This window comes from Haliotis rufescens, unplaced genomic scaffold (genome assembly GCF_023055435.1).
Source record: "Haliotis rufescens isolate VD_foot unplaced genomic scaffold, xgHalRufe1.0.p SCAF_2, whole genome shotgun sequence".
In the NCBI taxonomy this organism is placed as follows: domain Eukaryota; kingdom Metazoa; phylum Mollusca; class Gastropoda; order Lepetellida; family Haliotidae; genus Haliotis; species Haliotis rufescens.
This window is the reverse complement of record NW_025963890.1, coordinates 75755576-75778166: the sequence shown is the minus strand read 5'-3', so window position 1 is coordinate 75778166 and position 22591 is coordinate 75755576. Positions and strand designations below refer to the sequence as shown.

The window sequence follows — 22591 nt, the reverse complement described above, 5'->3', positions numbered from 1 at the left end:
TAACATTGTCGCTGTGATGGGGATGCAGTGTAACATTGTTGCTGTGATTCAGGTAAATTTTTGTTTGCTGCACCCAGCAGTATTCCAGCTGTATGGCGGTGGTATGTAAATAATGGAGTCTGGACCAGAACATTGATCCCCGCAATTGGGATACGATGACATGCCTCAACCACGTCAGCGAGCCTGACCACCCAATCCCATTAGTCGCCTCTTATGACAGAAGGCCATGGAACATGACTGCTATTTTCAGAACATTGTTGCCACGATCAAGTAGAAACACATGGACTAGTATATGTAATGTGATGTAGGGGAGGTAAATACTGTGACTGGCGTGATTGCTTGTCAGTGTGCCCGACTGGCATGGATCAATGTTCAAGTTTTCCGTCTCTGGCTTGCCTGGTCCAGACTCCAACCTTTACAAGCTACCATGATACAGCAATATTTACTCGCTTGCTTCTCTCAGATCACCGAGATGGCAAGTAACCATGGCATCACAGACACAGAGGAGGTGACGACACTCCTGGAGTTCTACCACGACCTTGGCGTCATCATCCACTATGGCAGCGCCGGCCCTGCCCACAACGTGCTCCGCAACACGGTCATCCTGAAGCCACAGTGGCTGGTGGATATGTTCAGGAGGATCATCACTGCTCGGTCCACTCACGATCAGGTAAAACCGGGTGGTGACCAGGGTGGATGTGTTAAGATCTGTTAATGGTGTTTTGTTCCATGCAGAGAATGAGAATTAAAGTGGCTGTACTTCAGTGGTGTGTTCTGTAACTATCTTGTTCTGCCTCTGTGGTGTGTTCTGTAACTATCCTATTCTGCCTCTGTGGTGTGTTCTGTAACTATCCTCTTCTGCCTCTGTGGTGTGTTCTGTAACTAAGTGTTCTGTTCTTCCTCTGTGGTGTGTTCTGTAACTATGTGTTCTGTTCTTCCTCTGTAGTGTGTTCTGTGACTAAGTGTTCTGTAACTAAGTGTTCTGTTCTGCCTCAGTAGTGTGTTCTGTAACTAAGTGTTCTGTTCTGCCTCAGTAGTGTGTTCCATGACTAAGCATTCTGCTCTGCCTCTGTGGTGTGTTCTGTAACTATGTGTTCTGTTCTTCCTCTGTGGTGTGTTCTGTGACTAAGTGTTCTGTAACTATCCTGTTCTGCCTCAGTAGTGTGTTCTGTAACTAAGTGTTCTGTTCTTCCTCTGTGGTGTGTTCTGTAACTATGTGTTCTGTTCTTCCTCTGTGGTGTGTTCTGTGACTAAGTGTTCTGTAACTAAGTGTTCTGTTCTGCCTCAGTAGTGTGTTCTGTAACTAAGTGTTCTGTTCTGCCTCAGTAGTGTGTTCCATGACTAAGCATTCTGCTCTGCCTCTGTGGTGTGTTCTGTAACTAAGTGTTCTGTTCTTCCTCTATGGTGTGTTCTGTAACTATCCTGTTCTGCCTCAGTAGTGTATTCTGTAACTAAGCGTTCTGCTCTGCCTCAGTAGTGTATTCTGTAACTAAGCGTTCTGCTCTGCCTCAGTAGTGTATTCTGTAACTAAGCGTTCTGCTCTGCCTCAGTGGTGTGTTCTGTGACTAAGTGTTCTGCTCTGCCTCTGTGGTGTGTTCTGTAAGTATCCTGTTCTGCCTCTGTGGTGTGTTCTGTAACTAAGCGTTCTGCTCTGCCCCAGTGGGACCTCCTGAGTGACAAGTGGGACCGGCTGGAGAAGCTTGGGATCCTGGAGGAGCCGCTCCTGGACATGCTGTGGAGTGATGCCCTGGACCAGAAGCCCACCCTGCTAGCTCTCATGGACAAGTTTGATCTCATCTGCCGCAGACTGCCACCACGAGGACAGGTAATGCCAGTGACCCAATACTCCCTACGTCACCTTACTGGCCTCATCTCATTCCAATTCCAGACTTGCCCTGACTGTGCTTCTCTACAACCTACGTCCGTGGACTTCTCTCCAACACTAAGCTGACACACTGGGAAATAACTGAGATACTGTTCAAAGTGGCACAAGCCCAGTTTACCCAAACTCTGGAATGTTTGTGAAAGCTGTCATACTGACATGTATTGCACATGCATTTGCTAAACCTCTAGGTGTGGTTGTACAAAACAACCTCAGTGCTACGACTATCGTAAGGTATGGGAGTTACGATCAACTTAACGCTAAGATCGCTTTGTACAACAGCACCTAGGTGGGCTTTGGGTAGTTTTCCCATCACCTTCAATCTTGCACTTTCATTGTCATTGTCCATTCTTTCACATTGTCAACATACTCCGACCTATTGACACTTGTTGGCATGTGTTTATGTTTGGCATCCCACATACCAAGATGACCCTTCAATAATGACACTATATATCTGTATACATGACACCGGCTTCCTTCATCTTTGCATCAGGTGGGGCCCAGTTGTCTCAGGTGCTGCAATTCGCTGTGCAGAGTTACATCCCTTGGGCATGCGTCCTTGTGATCATTGGTTTCGAAACCCGGTCTGCCCTGATTATGTTTCTAGCTTAGTCAGCGCCATGCTCATGGGTTTCACCAAAGTGGTAAACGTCTAAGACGGGCTTTCCTCCCACATCAAGCATACACGACATGATGTAACTGTTCAAAGCATGTTAACCAACTCACTCTAACGACCTGTTCCGTAACTGTTGCATGGCCATAGTTATTTACTACCCTTTCAATGGCTTCCTTGGCTTCTTAATGCATCATCCCCGTGAAGACGTGTCTTCAGCAACTCATGATTTTTGTAAGAGGCGACTAAGCTTCTTGTAAGAAGTGATTAACAGGATCAGATGGTCAGGCTCGCTGTATCTCGTTGTATCGGAATTGCGTGGATCGCTGCTCATGAAATCAGTCACTGGATTGTCTGGTCCATACTCGATTATTTACAGACAGCTGTCAAATAGCTGGAATATTGCTGAGTGCAGTGTTAAACAACAAACAAACAAACAATACATGACACCAAGTATTTCTTGAGAGGCTATATGTTGAGACATGTTTGTTTCAGACTCACCGGGAGGAGACACACAGTTACTACGTCCCCATGCGGCTGGAGAAGCTGGATGATCAGCGCCACCTGTACACTCTCTCTGACAATGTGGCTGTGTTCTACCTCGACTTCAACAACTTCCTCCCAGGTAGGTTCATCTTAGTGCTTAGTAAATCATGTGGCAAACATTGGAGAGATAATGTTTCTTTATATCAACTAAGGGGGGTGTAAGTTTCAGACGTTGTTTTCTTAACCCCTGCAGTAGATGTTTGCAATGAAACCATGGTGACAGTCACATGACCATGTGTTGTAGACGGCCTGTTCTATCGGATCCTGACCCGAGCCATCAGGTGGTCCCAGGACAGTGGAGGCCGAGACCCCTATCTCTACAGTCGAATAGCCAAATTCTTTCTGGACGACTCTCATGACTTTGTGTTGGAACTGTCACCTAGAGCGTACCACAGATTAAAGGTAGGTCTTGCTTAGCATACCACAGATGAAAGGTAGGTCTTGCTTAGCATACCATGGGTTATAGGTAGGTCTTGCCTAGCATACCACGGGTTAAAGGTAGGTCTGGCTTAGCATACCACGGATTAAAGGTAGGTCTTGCTTAGCATACCACAGGTTAAAGGTAGGTCTTGCTTGGCATACCATGGGTTAAAGGTAGGTCTTGCTTAGCATACCATGGGTTAAAGGTAGGTCTTGCTTAGCATACCATGGGTTAAAGGTAGGTCTTGCTTAGCATACCATGGGTTTAAGGTAGGTCTTGCTTAGCATACCACAGGTTAAGGGTACACTAGCTGTTCATGCCACATGGTGAACAGCGCAGGGTAGTATATGGGAATATATATTCATTCAGAAGAGATGTTTCTAGTTTGAAGGTATGTCCAGAGATTAAAGTGCCATGATTTGTTTCACGTGTACATGTGGATGTGTTTCAGGTTGTCGTCGTGGGCATCTCCGACTCCATCTACACCAACCCTGGCTACAACCCCCTCTCCGCAGCCTGTGCCAAGGTTAATCTCCATTCACTGAAATCTGTTTTACTATAAATTATTTAAAGTAAAGGAGTACTTCATACACAGGCTAAGGGTGCATTCGATAGGGCCGAACTGGAGATCTGGACAGTGAATCATGATTGTTTGTTTCTTGTTTGTTTGTTGTTTAACGCCTCACTCAGCAATATTCTAGCTATATGACGTCGGTCTGTAAATAATCGGGTCTGGACCAGACAATCCACTGATTGACATCATGAGCATCTATCCACGCAATTGGGATACGATGACATGCACCAACAAAGTCAGCAAACCTGACCACCCAATCCCATTAGTCGCCTCTTATGACTAGCATAGTTACCTTTTTTGGCAAGCATGGGTTGCTGAAGACCTATTCTACCCTTGATCTTCACAGTTCGAATCATGATTGTCTCCCTTTGATTACCAAAGTCATAATTGGTTGTGACCTTCTGCATCCAGGTGCGGAACTTCCTTGAGTCTACACTGACTGACCTGCGGCAGCTGTGGATGAAGAGGATTGCCTGCAAGATGTGTCTGCGATGTACGTGTGACAAGGTGTGTGAGCGGCACGGCCTGGCCGGGTGTACCCAGGAGGCCTGCCTCCACTTCCTGGACCTGGACGAATGTCTCACCTCCAAGGTAGGATGTCACAGTTGTTTAATGCCACACTCCGCTCTCTTCCAGCTGTATGACGGCAGCTTGCAGTCAAGGCTGACCGCCTCTGTGGTCTAGTGGTAGAGCGTCTGCCTGGAGAGCAGAAGATCGGTGTTCGATCCCTGGCCGCATCATACCAAAAGACGTTAAAAGATGGTACTTTTTGTTACTCCGTCTGGCGCTCAGCATTAAGGGGCTAAGGGCTGGTCGGTATACTGTGTTTGAGTGGGGTATTCATGTTGAACTGCTGTAGGTATCTCAGTGGGCTAGCACTGTCAATCAGTCCGGACATGCACACACAGACACCTCAATATAAGTGCAATAATCTTAGACGCGACGTTACGCCTCACCTCACCTGCAGTCAAGTCTGGACTGCAATCATCCATGCTGTCAGGGAACAGTCACCGTGACAACAGTGACAACCAAGTCACCGAGATTCACCACTCAATCGACTTAGATGCCTCTTACAACCATCATGGGTTACTAAGGGAACAGTTTAACCCAGAATCCCTACAGAGTGTCTTGTCAGGGTGTCTGACCATCAATGTGAGATCTAAGTGTCTGACGCCGTCACCCAGGATTGTGGCTGAAACAATGTGTAAGGTAGCATGACATGCACTCAGATCCCCGTGTCTCCCCACAAGGCATGATACAGTGTTGTAGACTCAGAAGAACTATAGCCAGCCCTGATGTCAGGTCCACACCAGTGTATGTGAATGTATCTGCGGACTGCATCAGAAGTCATCCATTGTTGTTCCAGATTGTTTGCTGTGAACATAGACGGGTGAAAACTGCTGATGTAAGGAAATGGTTTCCTCAACCCAAAATAGGTAAAGGTCTGGAGCATTTCTCTTCCCAACGATACAAAAATATGTGAGATGTTCAGATAAAGATTTAAAGAATTCTGGATAAGTTTCATGTGAATATTAATGCCTTTTCTTCAAATTGTTGCTCATTGTGTAAGGGGATGAAACAAGTTGTCTTGAGTAGTACATATGCAACAAGTTGAAGAACACCCACAATTGGAAGGCTGAGTGTTGCAACACCCACCAGCCATGACAGCTAAAGTCTTATGAAACAATTTAGTTGATATAAGGAAATATGTAACTATTCCATGCTTGCATTTCCCTGAGAAATACATCATAATCATGGGGCAAACTTCAACAATATCGTCTTTTTTAGGACTTGCTGTCTGTAAGGTCAAATGATGCACTTGTTCTCCAGATATGCCCGATCCGATACTGCCTCGATTGACGTTGGAGATCACAGGGGGCAACATAGAGAAGAACGTCCCCAACCTGCCCTCGTGGATGAAGGGGGCGGCCAAGCTGCTCAACAGTGGGGCCGACGACCAGGACTGGGCAGCACTGGCTAAACTCATGGGTAGGTAGGACTGGGTACCTGGGGTCAAGATGACTGTAAACTCATGGGTAGGTAGTACTAGGTACCAGGGGTCAAGATGACCGTAAACTTATGGTTAGGTAGTACTAGGTACCAGGGGTCAAGATGACCATAAACTCATGATTAAGTAGTACTAGGTACCAGGGGTCAAGATGACCGTAAACTCATGGTTAGGTAGTACAGTGATCCCTCGCTATTGTGCTCTTCGATAAAGCGCTATCTCGGTTACTACGCGCGGTAACGCATGGCTCCCAAAATTTATGTACACTTTTATTACTGGGAGTTTTACACAGACATAATTGTATTGTTGTTCGTTGTTCATTTGCACATAACGCTTCTCATTGCATAATAAACCGTTTATCGCTGAATGGAGTTCTAATAATCTGTTTGAAAACATCCGCGGCAAGTCCTGGAAATACGATTGTTCAACTAGTTAACTTTTCACACTATACATCCTTTGATCTTAGAAGCGCATGCATGCAATAAAAGAGAACCACAAGCGAAGTTTATATTCTTAATTAGTGGGCAATCCAATTTGAGGCGACACTGTCACACACATGTAGTTGCTGTCACAACACGGCAGTCATTCATTTCGTAATCGCTTTCGTAACATCGCCTGGTTTTTTTCCGTAGTTATAACAAGAGATTTCATTGGATTAAAATTTGTTTCTAATGACGCTTTCTTGCCGAAATCTGCTACAAGTTTCGTGATTGGTCAATTTTGAGCATGTGACCTCAGGCAGCCAATCAAATTATAGCTGTGATACCAAGCTCGTGTTTGATAAATTTCAGAAGTTGGCGAAAGATTTTTTGTTAAATCGTGTTATTCTGAATGTTTTAAGCAGGAAATCACGATATATATTAAAAATATGGAACTTCGCGAATGTATCATGCTAGGTTACGAGCTATGACAAAGATTTTTCATGCATATATTTTTGCATTAAACGTTGTGTCCGAGCCGAGAATTCAAGGCGACGAAAGCCGAGATGTCATTTGACTTACATTACACGCGATCGCACGGAACGATGGAAATAATAACTTAGATGTAAGTTTGATTACTTTTAGATATGTTTTTGTTGATGTTATTTATCACTTTGTATAATATATTTAAAGATTTGCTTAAAACGTCTTTATTTTGCTCTTTGACATGTTCGATGCGGACCCGTTGTCGAAATGTGTGTCCGAGAATTTTATTTTCAATAACATCGCGGGAAATAGTGAATAATTTTTTAATTTATCGATAAAAAATGATAAATTGAAATGGAATACGTATTTCAGACATTGTGAAATGTGACAGATTTAATAAATGAATGATATTACAGGTAGATCTAGGTCCATAAAAAATATATACTATTTTGACGTGACGTGAGATAAACACATTGATGATTTGAGATTTGCCGAGCGCGCTCCCCCGCCTCGGCCTCGGTTAAACGGCTCATCGTCTATAACGCCCACCAATTATTTGGACCCCATTGGTAGCGTTGTAGCGAGGGACCACTGTACTAGGTACCAGGGGTCAAGATGACCGTAAACTCATGATTAAGTAGTACTAGGTACCAGGGGTCAAGATGACTGTAAACTCATGGGTAGGTAGGACTGGGTACCAGGGGTCAAGATGACCGTAAACTCATGGGTAGGTAGTACTGGGTACCAGGGGTCAAGATGACCGTAAACTCATGGTTAGGTAGTACTAAGTACCAGGGGTCAAGTTGACTGTAAACTCATGGGTAGGTAGTACTAAGTACCAGGGGTCAAGATGACTGTAAACTCATGGGTAGGTAGTACTAAGTACCAGGGGTCAAGATGACCGTAAACTCATGGTTAGGTAGTACTAAGTACCAGGGGTCAAGATGACTGTAAACTCATGGGTAGGTAGTACTAAGTACCAGGGGTCAAGATGACTGTAAACTCATGGGTAGGTAGTACTAGGTACCAGGGGTCAAGATGACCGTAAACTCATGGGTAGGTAGGACTGGGTACCAGGGGTCAAGATGACCGTAAACTCATGGGTAAGTAGTACTAGGTACCAGGGGTCAAGATGACCGTAAACTCATGGGTAGGTAGGACTGGGTACCAGGGGTCAAGATGACTGTAAACTCATGGGTAGGTAGTACTAGGTACCAGGGGTCAAGATGACCGTAAACTCATGATTAAGTAGTACTAGGTACCAGGGGTCAAGATGACCGTAAACTCATGGGTAGGTAGGACTGGGTACCAGGGGTCAAGATGACCGTAAACTCATGGGTAAGTAGTACTAGGTACCAGGGGTCAAGATGACCGTAAACTCATGGGTAGGTAGGACTGGGTACCAGGGGTCAAGATGACCGTAAACTCATGGGTAAGTAGTACTAGGTACCAGGGGTCAAGATGACCGTAAACTCATGGGTAGGTAGTACTAGGTACCAGGGGTCAAGATGACCGTAAACTCATGGGTAGGTAGGACTGGGTACCAGGGGTCAAGATGACTGTAAACTCATGGGTAAGTAGTACTAGGTACCAGGGGTCAAGATGACCGTAAACTCATGGGTAGGTAGTACTAGGTACCAGGGGTCAAGATGACTGTAAACTCATGGGTAGGTAGTACTAGGTACCAGGGGTCAAGATGACCGTAAACTCATGGGTAGGTAGTACTAGGTACCAGGGGTCAAGATGACTGTAAACTCATGGGTAGGTAGTACTAGGTACCAGGGGTCAAGATGACCGTAAACTCATGGGTAGGTAGTACTAGGTACCAGGGGTCAAGATGACCGTAAACTCATGGGTAGGTAGGACTGGGTACCAGGGGTCAAGATGACCGTAAACTCATGGGTAAGTAGTACTAGGTACCAGGGGTCAAGATGACCGTAAACTCATGGGTAGGTAGGACTGGGTACCAGGGGTCAAGATGACTGTAAACTCATGGGTAAGTAGTACTAGGTACCAGGGGTCAAGATGACCGTAAACTCATGGGTAGGTAGGACTGGGTACCAGGGGTCAAGATGACTGTAAACTCATGGGTAGGTAGTACTAGGTACCAGGGGTCAAGATGACCGTAAACTCATGGGTAGGTAGGACTGGATACCAGGGGTCAAGATGACCGTAAACTCATGGGTAAGTAGTACTAGGTACCAGGGGTCAAGATGACCGTAAACTCATGATTAAGTAGTACTAGGTACCAGGGGTCAAGATGACCGTAAACTCATGGGTAGGTAGGACTGGATACCAGGGGTCAAGATGACCGTAAACTCATGGGTAAGTAGTACTAGGTACCAGGGGTCAAGATGACCGTAAACTCATGATTAAGTAGTACTAGGTACCAGGGGTCAAGATGACCGTAAACTCATGGGTAGGTAGGACTGGGTACCAGGGGTCAAGATGACCGTAAACTCATTGGTAGGTAGGACTGGGTACCAGGGGTCAAGATGACCGTAAACTCATGGGTAGGTAGTACTAGGTACCAGGGGTCAAGATGACCGTAAACTCATGGGTAGGTAGGACTGGGTACCAGGGGTCAAGATGACTGTAAACTCATGGGTAGGTAGTACTAGGTACCAGGGGTCAAGATGACCGTAAACTCATGGGTAGGTAGGACTGGGTACCAGGGGTCAAGATGACCGTAAACTCATGGGTAGGTAGTACTAGGTACCAGGGGTCAAGATGACCGTAAACTCATGGGTAGGTAGTACTAGGTACCAGGGGTCAAGATGACCGTAAACTCATGGGTAGGTAGTACTAGGTACCAGGGGTCAAGATGACCGTAAACTCATGGGTAGGTAGTACTAGGTACCAGGGGTCAAGATGACTGTAAACTCATGGGTAGGTAGGACTGGGTACCAGGGGTCAAGATGACTGTAAACTCATGGGTAGGTAGTACTAGGTACCAGGGGTCAAGATGACCGTAAACTCATGGGTAGGTAGTACTAGGTACCAGGGGTCAAGATGACCGTAAACTCATGGGTAGGTAGTACTAGGTACCAGGGGTCAAGATGACTGTAAACTCATGGGTAGGTAGGACTGGGTACCAGGGGTCAAGATGACTGTATGCTCATGGGTAAGTAGTACTAGGTACCAGGGGTCAAGATGACCGTAAACTCATGGGTAGGTAGGACTGGGTACCAGGGGTCAAGATGACCGTAAACTCATGGGTAGGTAGGACTGGGTACCAGGGGTCAAGATGACTGTATGCTCATGGGTAGGTAGTACTAGGTACCAGGGGTCAAGATGACTGTATGCTCATGGGTAGGTTGAACCAGGTATCAGAGGTCAAGATGACTGTAAACTCACGGTTAGGTACCAGGGGTCAAGATGACCGTATGCTCATGGGTAGGTACCAGGTGGTCAAGTGGCCATTTCATCATTGGCGATGCTGTAGGTTTAACAAAACACATGACAGTATACAATGTTTACTCATTTGTACTGCTGATGTGTGCCGAAAGGGAATTCATTTGTAAGGCTGTGTGATGCTTTAAAGGTTTTGGTTTTAGACTTCTGAAAACACCATCATGGGAGAAACTACTGTTTGTAAAAAGGCCAAGTAAACCTTTATGGGAAACCTTTATTAGATTTTTATCCCGATTTATCAAATTGCAGGAGGGAGGTATTATTTTCGATTCATTGCTGATTTAATATTTGACCAGGTTTGTTTGTTATTGTTTAACGTCGCACTCAGCAATATTCTAGTTATATGATGGCGGTCTGTAAATAATTGAGTCCTGACCAGACAATCCACTGGTTGACATCATGAGCATCGATCCACGTAATTGGGATACGATGACATTCATCAACCAAATCAGCGAGTCTGACCACCCGATCCCATTAGTAGCCTCTTACGACAAGCATAGTCGCCTTTAACGGCAAACATGAGTTGCTGAAGACCCATTCATAATGATATGGTGAGGGTGAAATTTTTTACAGGTATATTATGTTAATTATTTTAAAAAAATTGTCAGTATTTAATTCCACAGATGTTTCCTAGAAAATGATTCAGGTAGTCTGTGTCCGCACTAGTTGCAGACATTAGACTCAGGAACATCTAAAATGCAGTTATGGCCGTGAACTTGTATTCAGAGTATTTGTCTTGTAAAGTTAGACGGAATCATCTAGATTTTAGAAATACTTACCAGTGGAAATGAGTGTTAGTGTGAATTCTATTGCTAGATGCACGTGTTGACTACCATGAACCTAAGTTCACTCTATACCGTAGAGGCACATAGGGTATCACCCACCAAAGTCAACAGCTGAGTTGATGTGTCAAACTTACACTTGTTTCAAAGTAAAAGCTTGGTCCTTGCATATTCCTTCTTTAGTCATCATTTCCGTTTGTGTCGAACCTCGGATAACTTGAAGTATTTACGTAGGCCCCTTCAACTTCGACAACGGTGTTGGACGGAAGGCACATTAATCTTAAACGCGAAGTTAAACCCCATTTAACCTTACCTCAACCTTTATGTACCTTTGAGCATTTGACCTCGGAAGTGGTGAATCATACAATATATCAGCAAGTTTGACTTACAATAATGGGTTAGACCACTCGCATGCACGATCATCCGAGTTGTGCAGTGACCATTGAATTAGAAAGTCATGAAGATCTGCCTGTTTGTCCTGCAGGTTACAAACAGGCTCGGATTGACCAGATCAACGAGGATCTAAACCCAGCCCTGGCCCTGCTGACCGACTGGGTGCTGACCAGCGGGAACACCTCCCTCTCGGTCGACCTCATGATGGTGTTCCTGGAACAGATCAAGCGAGACGACATTGTGGACGTCATCCAGAAGGCCAAGGGTGCGTGTCGCTTTGCATGATTCAGTCATTACTCTCACATCCACTACATACCTAGAGATAGCGTTCAATAACCACACACCAGATTCATGTGGACATGCACCATTAGGCTTGACAACTTGGTATGCAACAATGCCTATGTACTGTCACTGCAGCGCATATGTGAAACATGCCTTTGATATTGTCCCCAATCCCATGTCTGCAGCCTCAAGCCTCCACATGTTTAGACTACCAGACTATCGGGTTAATAAGTAGTGGAGGTATGATAGTAAGGATGCAGTATATATACTACGCAAAAGAAGTTAAGGATCACCCAGTTCTTTCATATTGGTAATGTTAATCTGTCATGGCATGAGAGATTAACTATTGTAATATGAAAGAATCAGGTGATCCTTAACTTCTTTTGAGTAGTATATACTGATGGAAATAAATAAGGGAACACTTAGTTTCAGACACTGCAAAATGATATGCTATCATGGGTTCCCAAATACATGTTGGAAACATTGCACGCAAACACATCTCACCATTTGATTCTGATGTGTTGAATTTGTATGCATGCTTTTTCAAAAGTACCGACAGTAAAACTTATTTCCCTATATTTTTCAATGTTCCCTTATTTGTTTCCATCAGTATGTGTGGCATATTTAGATTTTTTTAGCCTGTTCTGGTTGTTACATACTCTTTTTAGTCTTACTTCATTTTTGAAACCTCTCGTGAAACCATTTGGCTTTTGAAGCTGAGCATGCAAGTTAAATATCTTAAAAGGTTGCTGAGACACCTATATACTCACCAACAAAAGAAACGCGAAAACCATAAATGTTAGCTAATATATGAAGAATTGCTCTTATTCAACAGATATTAGTTTGGTTGGATGCACAAATAAACATACTGGTATGTTGTGTGAAGTGACGCTCATGTATGCATCACTTATGATGTCATAGATCCATGACTTGAATGCACTATTTGTCTCATGCAGGATTAGCATGTAAAGTTTGGAAAACCTTTTTGCAGAATATAATAAGAATAAAGACACTCTATGGTAACACTTGACTGATTGTTTAGTCACTAAGTGGTACACATTGGAAACATCTCTTTTTATCATACTTACTTCTCTCTATGTTTCTATGGTTTGCATTTCTTTTGGTGGTGAGTATGTATATAAAATAATTGAAATAAACAGTATTGAACATTGAAGGCAAGCTACAGTGCATCTTGGCTGTATGTTTGTAACAGAGAGTGAGTCGGACCTGCCGCAGATCTTCCTGAGCTACCAGTGGGACTCCCAGGACGACGTCCAGAGTCTCCGGGCACGCCTGGAGAGGGCGGGGTTCACCTGCTGGATGGACATTGGTCAGATGGGCGGCGGGGATCAGCTCAACCTCAAGATCGATGAGGGCATTCGGAACTGTGTGGTGAGTTGTTCAAGATGATGTCAGAGAAGATAGAGTGTGAGCTGGGTTCACACCACAGTGAGTGAGACAACACAAGGGTGCTGTAAGCGTGTATATTTGTTGTTGTTAAACGCCACACTTTGCAATATTCCAGCTATATGACGGCAGTTTCGACCAGACAATCTGACAGATTAATATCATGAGCATTGATCCACGCATCTGGGATACAATGATATGCATCAACCAAGTCAGCGAGCCTGACCACCCGATCCCGTTAGTCACCTTAACGGCAAGAATGGGTTGCTGAGGACCTATTCTAACCCGGATCTTCACGGGTAGTGCTGTAAGCAGTATTTAAGTTACATTACCGCATGTGATTTTATTGCGGGAGGAAACCCCCAAGTGATGCAGGTACTTAACCCAAAATGTCATCATTTTTTATGAATGATTACAACACTGAGCCTTAATTATGGTAATACTTATGAATCCTCTACCTCTAAAACATCATTGACAAATTCCTGTAATTTGGCTGCAATCTCACTAAACTAAACAATTCTAATGAAATCTCTACCTCAATCTATCTCTGCTATAAATCTTGTATTTTGGCTTCAATCACACTAACTAAAATTTTCAGATTTTCTGCACAAGTCTCTAGGTACTCTAGGTACTCTAGTGTGTGAAGGCGACAAAAACCTCACTTCTTCCCTGTGTATGTACTGCTCCTCCAGCACTTGGTTGCAGTCACACTATTCTTGTCCATTTCGGTAAAAAAGCTTATTACTTTAAAGTAGTAGTCTTATTGGCTGTTTATAGTACATGAGTATTAAGTAAGTATTGATGGTTTTGCAACTCTTCAAGATGGTGTCACCTCCTCCTTCAGCTTGTCATAAGTATGGCCCTTTTATGATCTCAGGCAACCCTCACTTAACCTGCAGGAAATGCAGGGAAATCATCCCGCACTGAAGGTACAGTCTTCTAAGGTCACCAAGTCTCTTACCAAGGCTAAGAAGAAAGATGCGGCCAAGAAAAAAGTAGACAACATTATGTCTCAACCTGACATGCTATCTACACCACCACCTAATCAACAACCTAGTTTACCAATCAACTTGGGAAGATTGTGGATGAGGTTAGAAAAGACACGGCTGAGAGACTTCAGGCGTCTACAATCAACCTAGTGGTCAAAGCTCATGAATCATCCAAACGACCAAGAGACACTTCCTTCTGGGCACCAGCTAGTTTATCCCTTCTAGAAAGGAATCCTTTCAACCTTTCTGATGAACAGATCATTCCCAACACCAAACAGATTCTTTTCCTCAATCTCAATCTCAATCTGACTACAGAAGTGGCTTCAAGTCGGAAGGTTGTGGGGTAGACCATGGACTACCACTTTTCAAAATAACAACCCCGGGTCCAGTCTGTTGTTTTATGCCACCAACTGGAAACTGATTATGTCTGACCACTGGATCCTATATTTTGTATCCCATGGCTACAAGCTACACTTCCTGTGTTGTCGCAGATTCCATCTGGAAGGAGCAAAACTAAGGGTGGCTGTTATTGCCATCATCACATTGCTGGACAAACAAGCCATTCAGCTCCTCCAAGACACAGACACCAGCAAGGGCTTTTATTACCACCGAAATGTGGACGATTTTCGATCTCAAGAAGCTGAACAAATTCTTCCTGATCCCTCCTCCAAGATTCAAGATGGAATCTGTCAAGATACTACTCTCAACACTAAAACAAGGAGATTGGCTTTTCAGTATTGATCTACAAGATGCCAATCTCCATGTGCCGATCCATCAGTCATCACAAAAATGTCTTAGCTTTGCAGTCAATGGACGTTGTTGTGAGTTTAGAGTTCTCCCGTTCGGGATTTTGATTCGTCATGATTATTCACCAGAATAACGGCACCAGTGATCAGTTTTGCTCATCTCCGTCTGGTTTGTTTACACGGATACTTAGAAAATTTTCTTGCAGCAGACCAGAAGAAGTCTCAACTGTATTAGAATCGAACTTTTCTGACTCAACTCGTGACATGCCTCGGATTCCTCATTCATCCTTCCAAGTTGGAACTCACACCCATTCAGGGCCTAGTTTACATAGGGGCCTGTTTCCATCTTCACAACGGCATTCTATGTCTCCGAGGATTGCTTTGTTTCCATGATCCACATGATTGACGATGCTCAGAAACAGTCAATCCCCACGGTCAGATGGTGTCCCTCCTCTCCAGGATCTGACTTACAGAGGAAGATTACAGTTACATCCTCTACAAACCTGGATCAATGAACTTTGGGATCAATCCTTAGACACCCGGGTTCCTTTACCGAACACCTTCCAACACCTCCTTTTGTGGACTCATCGTCACAATGGGCATTCCTCTTACTTACTTACCTCCATACAATTGCTGGATGGAAGGAAGCGAGACATATTCCAGGGAAATTGAACATCCTAGCAGACAGTCTGTCAAGATGCAGATGGATTGTAGCTACAGAATGGACTCTCCATCCAGACATCTTCGTCTGGATCTGTTTGCAACTTGCCTGAATCATCTGCTCCCAATTTACATCAGTCCAGGACAAGACCCAAGGGCATTACAGATCAATGCTCTGTCGATGGATTGGACAGATCTGTTTGCTTGTGCATTCCCTCCATGGTCTCTACTAGACAAGGTGATTAAAAAAGTAGATCTTGGATGTAACCATCATTCTGATTGCCCGGATCTGACCCAACAGGCCATGGTTTCCCAGACTTCTGTCTCTACTAATGGAAGATCTACTCCCACTACCTCCTCGTCGAGATCTTCTACATCAACCCAGGTCAGACATCTTCTACGAAAATCTTTTCAGCCCAAATCTCACTGCCTGGAAGTTTTCTCGCAAAAGATGCAAGTCTCCTGATTCTCTGATTCTGCCTCAGAAACTGTGTCTAAATCATGGAGGAGAGCCATCTCCATCTCCCCATCTCCCTCTACCTCCCGCCCTCTATCAGCAATGAAATGGTAGTTCTAAAGAAGGATCACATATTGACTGATTATTCCACTGCATGATTTCAAATAATTCAATGAATGTAAACTCTTTGGGATTTGAAGCAGATTTATATGAGGGAATCACAGGAAGGTATTGGAATTGCTGTCAACTATACAGGGAGTATTCTAGAGGCAGAACCCACCTTTCCCTTCGGTATATTCTGGCAATAATGTAATAGAGGTAGAGGATTTGTAAGAATTATCAAACAATAGTTATCATTGTTAATAATTCTAAGAATACTACCTCTATTAAATCAGAAGTACTCCCTCCCACCTCCAAGATCATCTGTCTCCAGTTGATTTATGTGTGGAAAGATGTGAGGTTTCTCCTGCCTTCATGTACGAGAGTGCCATGGGCTAAATGAATGCTATTGCGGGACAACTGATTGTTGTGTAGTTGACGGTGAAGAGGGCTTGTGTTGAAAATCTGAAAGTTTAGTTTAGTGTGATTGATGCCAAAATACAGGAATTTGACAGTGATGTAAAAGTTATAGTATTCTTACAATTAGTAACAATGATAACTATTGTTTGATGTTTGTACACTACATTTGTACATTCTGCCCGGGGGCATGGGTGGCTCAGTCGTCTAATGCACGATTCATTGTGCAGAGCTACGTGCCTTGGGCACACCAGAAACCTATATTGTGGGTTCGAATCCCTGATTATGTTTCTAGGTTTGTCAGCACCATACCCGTGCTCATTGGTTTCACCCACGTGGTCTGAGACCTGCATCACTTCGGGATTCCAGAGACCTGTGAAGATTCCGGAGTAGAATAGGTCTTCAGCAACCCATGCTTGCCGTAAAAGGCGACTATGCTTGTCGTAGAAGGCGACTTGCGGGATCGGGTGGTCAGGCTCGCTGACTTGGTTGATGCATGTCATTGATCCCAACTGCGTGGATCGATGCTCATGATATCAATCACTGGATTGTCTGGTCCAGACTCGATTACTTACAGTCCGCCGTCATATAGCTGGAATATTGCTGAGTGCGGCGTTAAACAACAAACCAACCAACCAAAAATCCTCCAACATTAAGCTGACACGCCATGATATAACGGGAATACTGTTAAAAGCGGCGTAAAACCCAACACACTCACTCACTGTACATTCTGCCCACAGCTGTTCGTCTCCTGCATCACGCCCAAGTACGTGGTGTCTCACCACTGTAACCGCGAACTGGCCTTGGCAGACATCTTGAAGAAACCCATCATCCCTGTCATGTTCGAGTCCGTCGTCTGGCCGCCACCTGGGGGCATGTCTGTCATCCTCTCTCAGCTCGTCTATATCAACATGAAAGGTAACTGAATGTTCAAAATGACATTTTGTGTCTCAAGAAGTCAAGTTTCCAAGCCACTAGTGACATACTTGTGTTGCCCTAAATCTAAATTTGTATTGACCAAGTTAGTTACCACCTGTTATGATGTAGTACAGTGCATAATACATGAAAAATGGGTGTTGAATTCTTAATAAATAGAAAATTGTTGAAGACCGTTATCAATAATTCCAAGACCGCGTTCCTCCAACTTTAATCAGTGATGCTGTGATATAACTGAAAGCAGCACTAAACAACTCACTCAATAACATACCCCCATCCCTTGCAGGTGTCGGAGGTCACGGTGGCAGCGGGGTCCATGCTGACCTCCAGGACAAGCATAATGAAATCATCAACCGGATCCTCCTGTACACCATGCCTGCCGTCCAGCCTTGCATCGACTCCGCCGTCACGGTTACCGACATCAGCAAGCAGCAGGACCTGGGCAGCGAGAGCCTGTACGACACCAGTCTCAGTTCCCTCACAGAACCAGACATCCCCCTGCTCCAAGAGGTGTACCACGCACCCCCCAGCCCCCATCGCAACCCCGTCGTCGCGCCGCAGCCAGAACCTGCTCAGCGAGCAGCAGCAGCAGCAGCAGCAGCAGCAACAAGGAACGTGGAGCAGGTTCATGTGACGAAGTGTGCAGTATGTGTAATACTGTAGCCCTGAAGGACTTTACTATACAGGGCTCCAAGTGTGCAGTATGTGGCATATTGTGTAGCCAAGAGGAACTGTCACAGCTTCGAAGGACTTCACTGTACAGGGCTCTAAGTGTGCAGTATGTGTCATGTTGTGTAGCCCAGAGAAACAGTCACAGCTTCGAAGGACTTCACTATACAGGGCTCTAAGTGTGCAGTATGTGGCATATTGTGTAGTCCAGAGGAAATGTCACAGCTTCAAAGGACTTCACTATACAGGGCTCTAAGTGTGCAGTATGTGGCATATTGTGTAGCCCAGAGGAACAGCTGATGATGAAATCACTGTAGGTGTCCAGTGATCGATCATTATCAGTGATTGGCTAGTGGATCAATAACTCCTAATCATATAGACTGGACACAATGCATTCAGTGTACCATTAAGGTCATCATTGCTACTGGAACATGGGTACTCCTGTGCACATTGGTACCATCCAGGGCATCATTGCTACTGGAACATGGATACTCCTGTGGACATTGGTACCATCAAGGGCATTGCTACTGGAACATGGATACTCCTGTGGACATTGGTACCATCAAGGTCATCATTGCTACTGGAACATGGATACTCCTGTGGACATTGGTACCATCAAGGTCATTGCTACTGGAACATGGATACTCCTGTGGACATTGGTACCATCAAGGTCATCATTGCTACTGGAACATGGGTACTCCTGTGCACATTGGTACCATCAAGGTCATTGCTACTGGAACATGGATACTCCTGTGGACATTGGCACCATCAAGGTCATTGCTACTGGAACATGGATACTCCTGTGGACATTGGTACCATCAAGGTCATCATTGCTACTGGAATGTGAATACTCCTGTGGACATTGGTACCATCCAGGTCATTGCTACTGGAACATGGGTACTCCTGTGGACATTGGTACCATCAAGGTCATTGCTATTGGAACATGGGTACTCCTGTGGACATTGGTACCATCAAGGTCATTGCTTCTGGAACATGGGTACTCCTGTGGACATTGGTACCATCAAGGGCATTGCTACTGGAACATGGATACTCCTGTGGACATTGGTACCATCAAGGTCATCATTGCTACTGGAACATGGATACTCCTGTGGACATTGGTACCATCAAGGTCATTGCTACTGGAACATGGATACTCCTGTGGACATTAGTACCATCAAGGTCATCATTGCTACTGGAACATGGGTACTCCTGTGGACATTGGTAATATCAAGGTCATTGCTACTAGAACATGGGTACTCCTGTGGACATTGGTACCATCAAGGTCATTGCTACTGGAACATGGATACTCCTGTGGACATTGGTACCATCAAGGTCATTGCTACTGGATCATGGGTACTCCTGTGGACATTGGTACCATCAAGGTCATCATTGCTACTGGAACATGGATACTCCTGTGGACATTGGTACCATAAAGATCTTCAGGGCTACTGGAATGTGAATACTTCTGTAGACATTGTTCCACCATGATGTTTGACTTGTACTTGTACTTGTCTATAAACAAGAAAAAAGACTAAACAAGTTAGGGACTACATCACAAGTTGTAGCTTTGAGGCGTATAGATCTGCGTACAAGTGCGTCCGAGGACTTTACAAGACGTTGCTGATCCCATGGTACAAGCATTATCTCAACCAACCAATAGAAAAAAATTAGCATTACAATGCTAATAAGACATTTATTTAAGGTCACTCTGTGATAGGTATGAGAGATGTGTTAACTTGTGAAAGTACAATGATTCTGTATGCAAGATGTATATAAGAAGAATTATGAAGTGGGGATTGATTGCTGCCACCAGGATCACACATGGCAATGAGTGGATCAGTTGGCTATGGGAAAGATAACTGTTCCTTGTGTTGGCTATGGTAAAAGATTTAATTTAGAACAAAATGATTTTACATTTACAATTCTGGTAATTCTTGTGGGATGTGAAAGACACGAGAAATGTGTTACTGTGAAACAGTACAGTACTATTAACAGATGGTTGATTGCTAGACAACCCAGGGCAATAAGATGCTACCCGGTAATTAAGTGGCGTCTCCTTGCTTGGTGCTAACTAGTATCCCTGTGCCCTTGCAATGTCAAAGCCACTGGCATTCTCTCTGCAAAGTTAGGCAAGCCATTTTCGAATGATTTTGGGTTCACAATGATTTTGTCGGCACCAGTGTCAAACTGAACTGGGAAGAATGTGAATAATCTGGAGAGGATACGTTCTGGTCTTAGATGCGAGTCAGATGATGGTTCTTGTTACTGATCTGTTGTTAATTCCCTGCAACTGTTACCATGATTACACACAGCACTGTTAGAGGAAGTAGTTATACTGAAGTGTATGATTGACCTATCAGTATCACCAGTCTGTCAGCGAGTGAGTTGGGTTTCACATCGCTTTTATTCCAGCAGAAATGGATTGAACACATGTCCAGATTCACAGGGTCTGGACTGGCTTTCACTGTAGACTGAAGACCACAAAGCTTCTTATCTCTTTGACTGTCATAAGTACATGTATTTTGAAATATGGGAGGAGTTGCACAGGAATCTACTTAGACATTCTCAGAGGTGATAGCTTTGCATGTGTGACTTGATTGTTTTTCCTTGCAAAGGTCACTTAAATCAAGGGCCCAATGAAGGTGGCTGGACATTGCATTATTAGGTGGTTTGAAAGGTGCCACAATGCTGTCAGATTTTACATGATTTGTGAATTGTGGGTATGTTTTTTACACTTGCAGACAGGGCCTAATGCAAGTGTATACAGTAAACTATGTTTATGATGAATGCGCTTATATGAAATGACAAATATGACGAACTTATTTTTTAGTCCCGGCCATTTGTTGTATATATGCTGTACATGTTTTTATTACGAACTAAAATTAGTGGTCCCTTTGAGTTCATTATAACCATAGTTTACTGTTTATTTGTTAACATATCTATATTAATCCGTCCGTTGGAATACCAATCACAAGTTTCAACACATCTTCAGCTTACTGTGTGTGTGACACTTTTGTCCAAAATTGCTTCTTAGGAAACAAATTCCTTATTGAATATTGTTTTGTTTCCTATCATACCTTCAATGCAGAATGTGCTATTCAACTGACCTAGTTGACTTCTTGTATTCATCTAGTATTCTTGTATTGATCATGATGTTAGTGCTTAGCGTCTCACAGAGATAAAATGCAGGCCGCCATGTGCACAAGGCTTAGAATGGCGTGCTTGTATGACATGCAGTTTGGTCCAGTGGTTGCTGGTTAGGGGCGCTTGATATGGTAGTACTTAAAGTATGAATTTAAAACTGGGGGGAATATTATGGTCGTCTTCAAACATGTCACAAGGAGCAAACAATTCTAATGCCAAGTGAGTTTCAGTGTTTGGATTGTTGCAAGATGTTGCACTACCTGTAGAAATGTACACGTGAGTATTATCTACCCCACTCTCAGTACCGAGTAGTTTGTTGTCGAACTGAGCAATCGGTGCCAAGTGATATCGGGAGCAACGTTCCATATCACTTGGAAACAACGACACACATAAACACAAGTCCTGGATGATGACCACCGGATCCATGACGTCCTCTCATGACAAGCACAGGTTTACTGCAGGAGTAGGGAGGACGGAGAGTGAACTTCTGTCTTGTAGTTGCGCCAGTCTCCAGCTTGACAAGCCAGGCACTCCCAGATCAGTCCTGGTACACACAAACCAAGTACCTGTAACAGCAACTTTACACCATTTCTTATTTGCGTTTGTCCAGTAAGTAAGTGATTTCTTTCTGTATCATATTTGAAGCTGTCATCAAAATCATCACAGATGGTGTCACAATTGAACAGATGTGTCATCTAACTTTCATAGGATCTTAGAACATGGCCAGAGACTAATCAGAAAGCTAGATTATTTAATGAGTAATAATAGATTTCATAGTAATATAATTCTTAGTTGAGTGTCATGTATGGACTTGAAGATGTGGAAGTGCACATCTGTAAATGGGTATTCTGCCAAGCTGTATTACTTGTAAGGTCTTTGTTTCTTATTCTCATATGTACATTCTCCTATCATGTAATTTTATTGTGTACATAATTTGTATAATTACATCTGACATGTACATATGTAGACATGTATCAATAAAATATACATTTCCATTCTCTGACGTTTTGTTCCATATGTTAAACATTATGGCATCATAATGGACCTGGAGCTGGACTTGGGATTGTTTTCATCTGGGAATTGAACCCAGATGTGCATGACACTGTCCACTGGGCTACCTAATGGCAAGGGTGTTGATAAAGGCAAAGTGCAATTTTTATTCAGAAATCCTTTTGAGATTAAAATTTAAAGCTAAAAGGTCATCAGGAAATGAAGGAGTAGTCTAGTGGTTAAAACATTTGCTCATA

At 43.9% G+C, this 22591-nt stretch overlaps 2 protein-coding genes across 10 annotated transcripts in view; both read left to right on the top strand.

Annotated features, from left to right (window-relative positions):
• LOC124147603 overlaps positions 1-22343 on the top strand; it is a 60320-nt gene extending 37977 nt beyond the window's left edge. For 3 of the 9 annotated variants that reach the window (XM_048400568.1, XM_048400567.1, XM_048400569.1), the window contains exons 11-22: positions 464-670; positions 1661-1825; positions 2991-3120; positions 3286-3443; positions 3914-3988; positions 4448-4627; positions 5403-5478; positions 5867-6025; positions 11630-11803; positions 13034-13212; positions 17336-17513; positions 17818-22343. In XM_048400568.1, coding sequence (XP_048256525.1) covers positions 464-670; positions 1661-1825; positions 2991-3120; positions 3286-3443; positions 3914-3988; positions 4448-4627; positions 5403-5478; positions 5867-6025; positions 11630-11803; positions 13034-13212; positions 17336-17513; positions 17818-18194 — 2058 coding nt within the window. In that variant the 3' untranslated portion in view covers positions 18195-22343. The remainder of the gene's footprint in view (positions 1-463; positions 671-1660; positions 1826-2990; positions 3121-3285; positions 3444-3913; positions 3989-4447; positions 4628-5402; positions 5479-5866; positions 6026-11629; positions 11804-13033; positions 13213-17335; positions 17514-17817) is intronic. The other 6 variants (XR_007222365.1, XR_007222363.1, XR_007222364.1 and 3 more) reach the window with 6 other exon arrangements.
• On the top strand, positions 18560-22343 carry LOC125382142. Its single transcript, XM_048400571.1, has 2 exons — positions 18560-18631; positions 18735-22343. Exon 2 carries the CDS (start codon positions 18735-18737, stop codon positions 19686-19688), a length of 954 nt encoding a protein of 317 aa, XP_048256528.1. The 5' UTR covers positions 18560-18631; the 3' UTR covers positions 19689-22343.
• Positions 22344-22591: the final 248 nt, after the last annotated feature.

Bases quoted from the DNA above. Each gene is read 5' to 3' on its own strand.
- LOC125382142 (XM_048400571.1), top strand. From the start codon at position 18,735: ATGGATACTCCTGTGGACATTGGTACCATCAAGGTCATCATTGCTACT.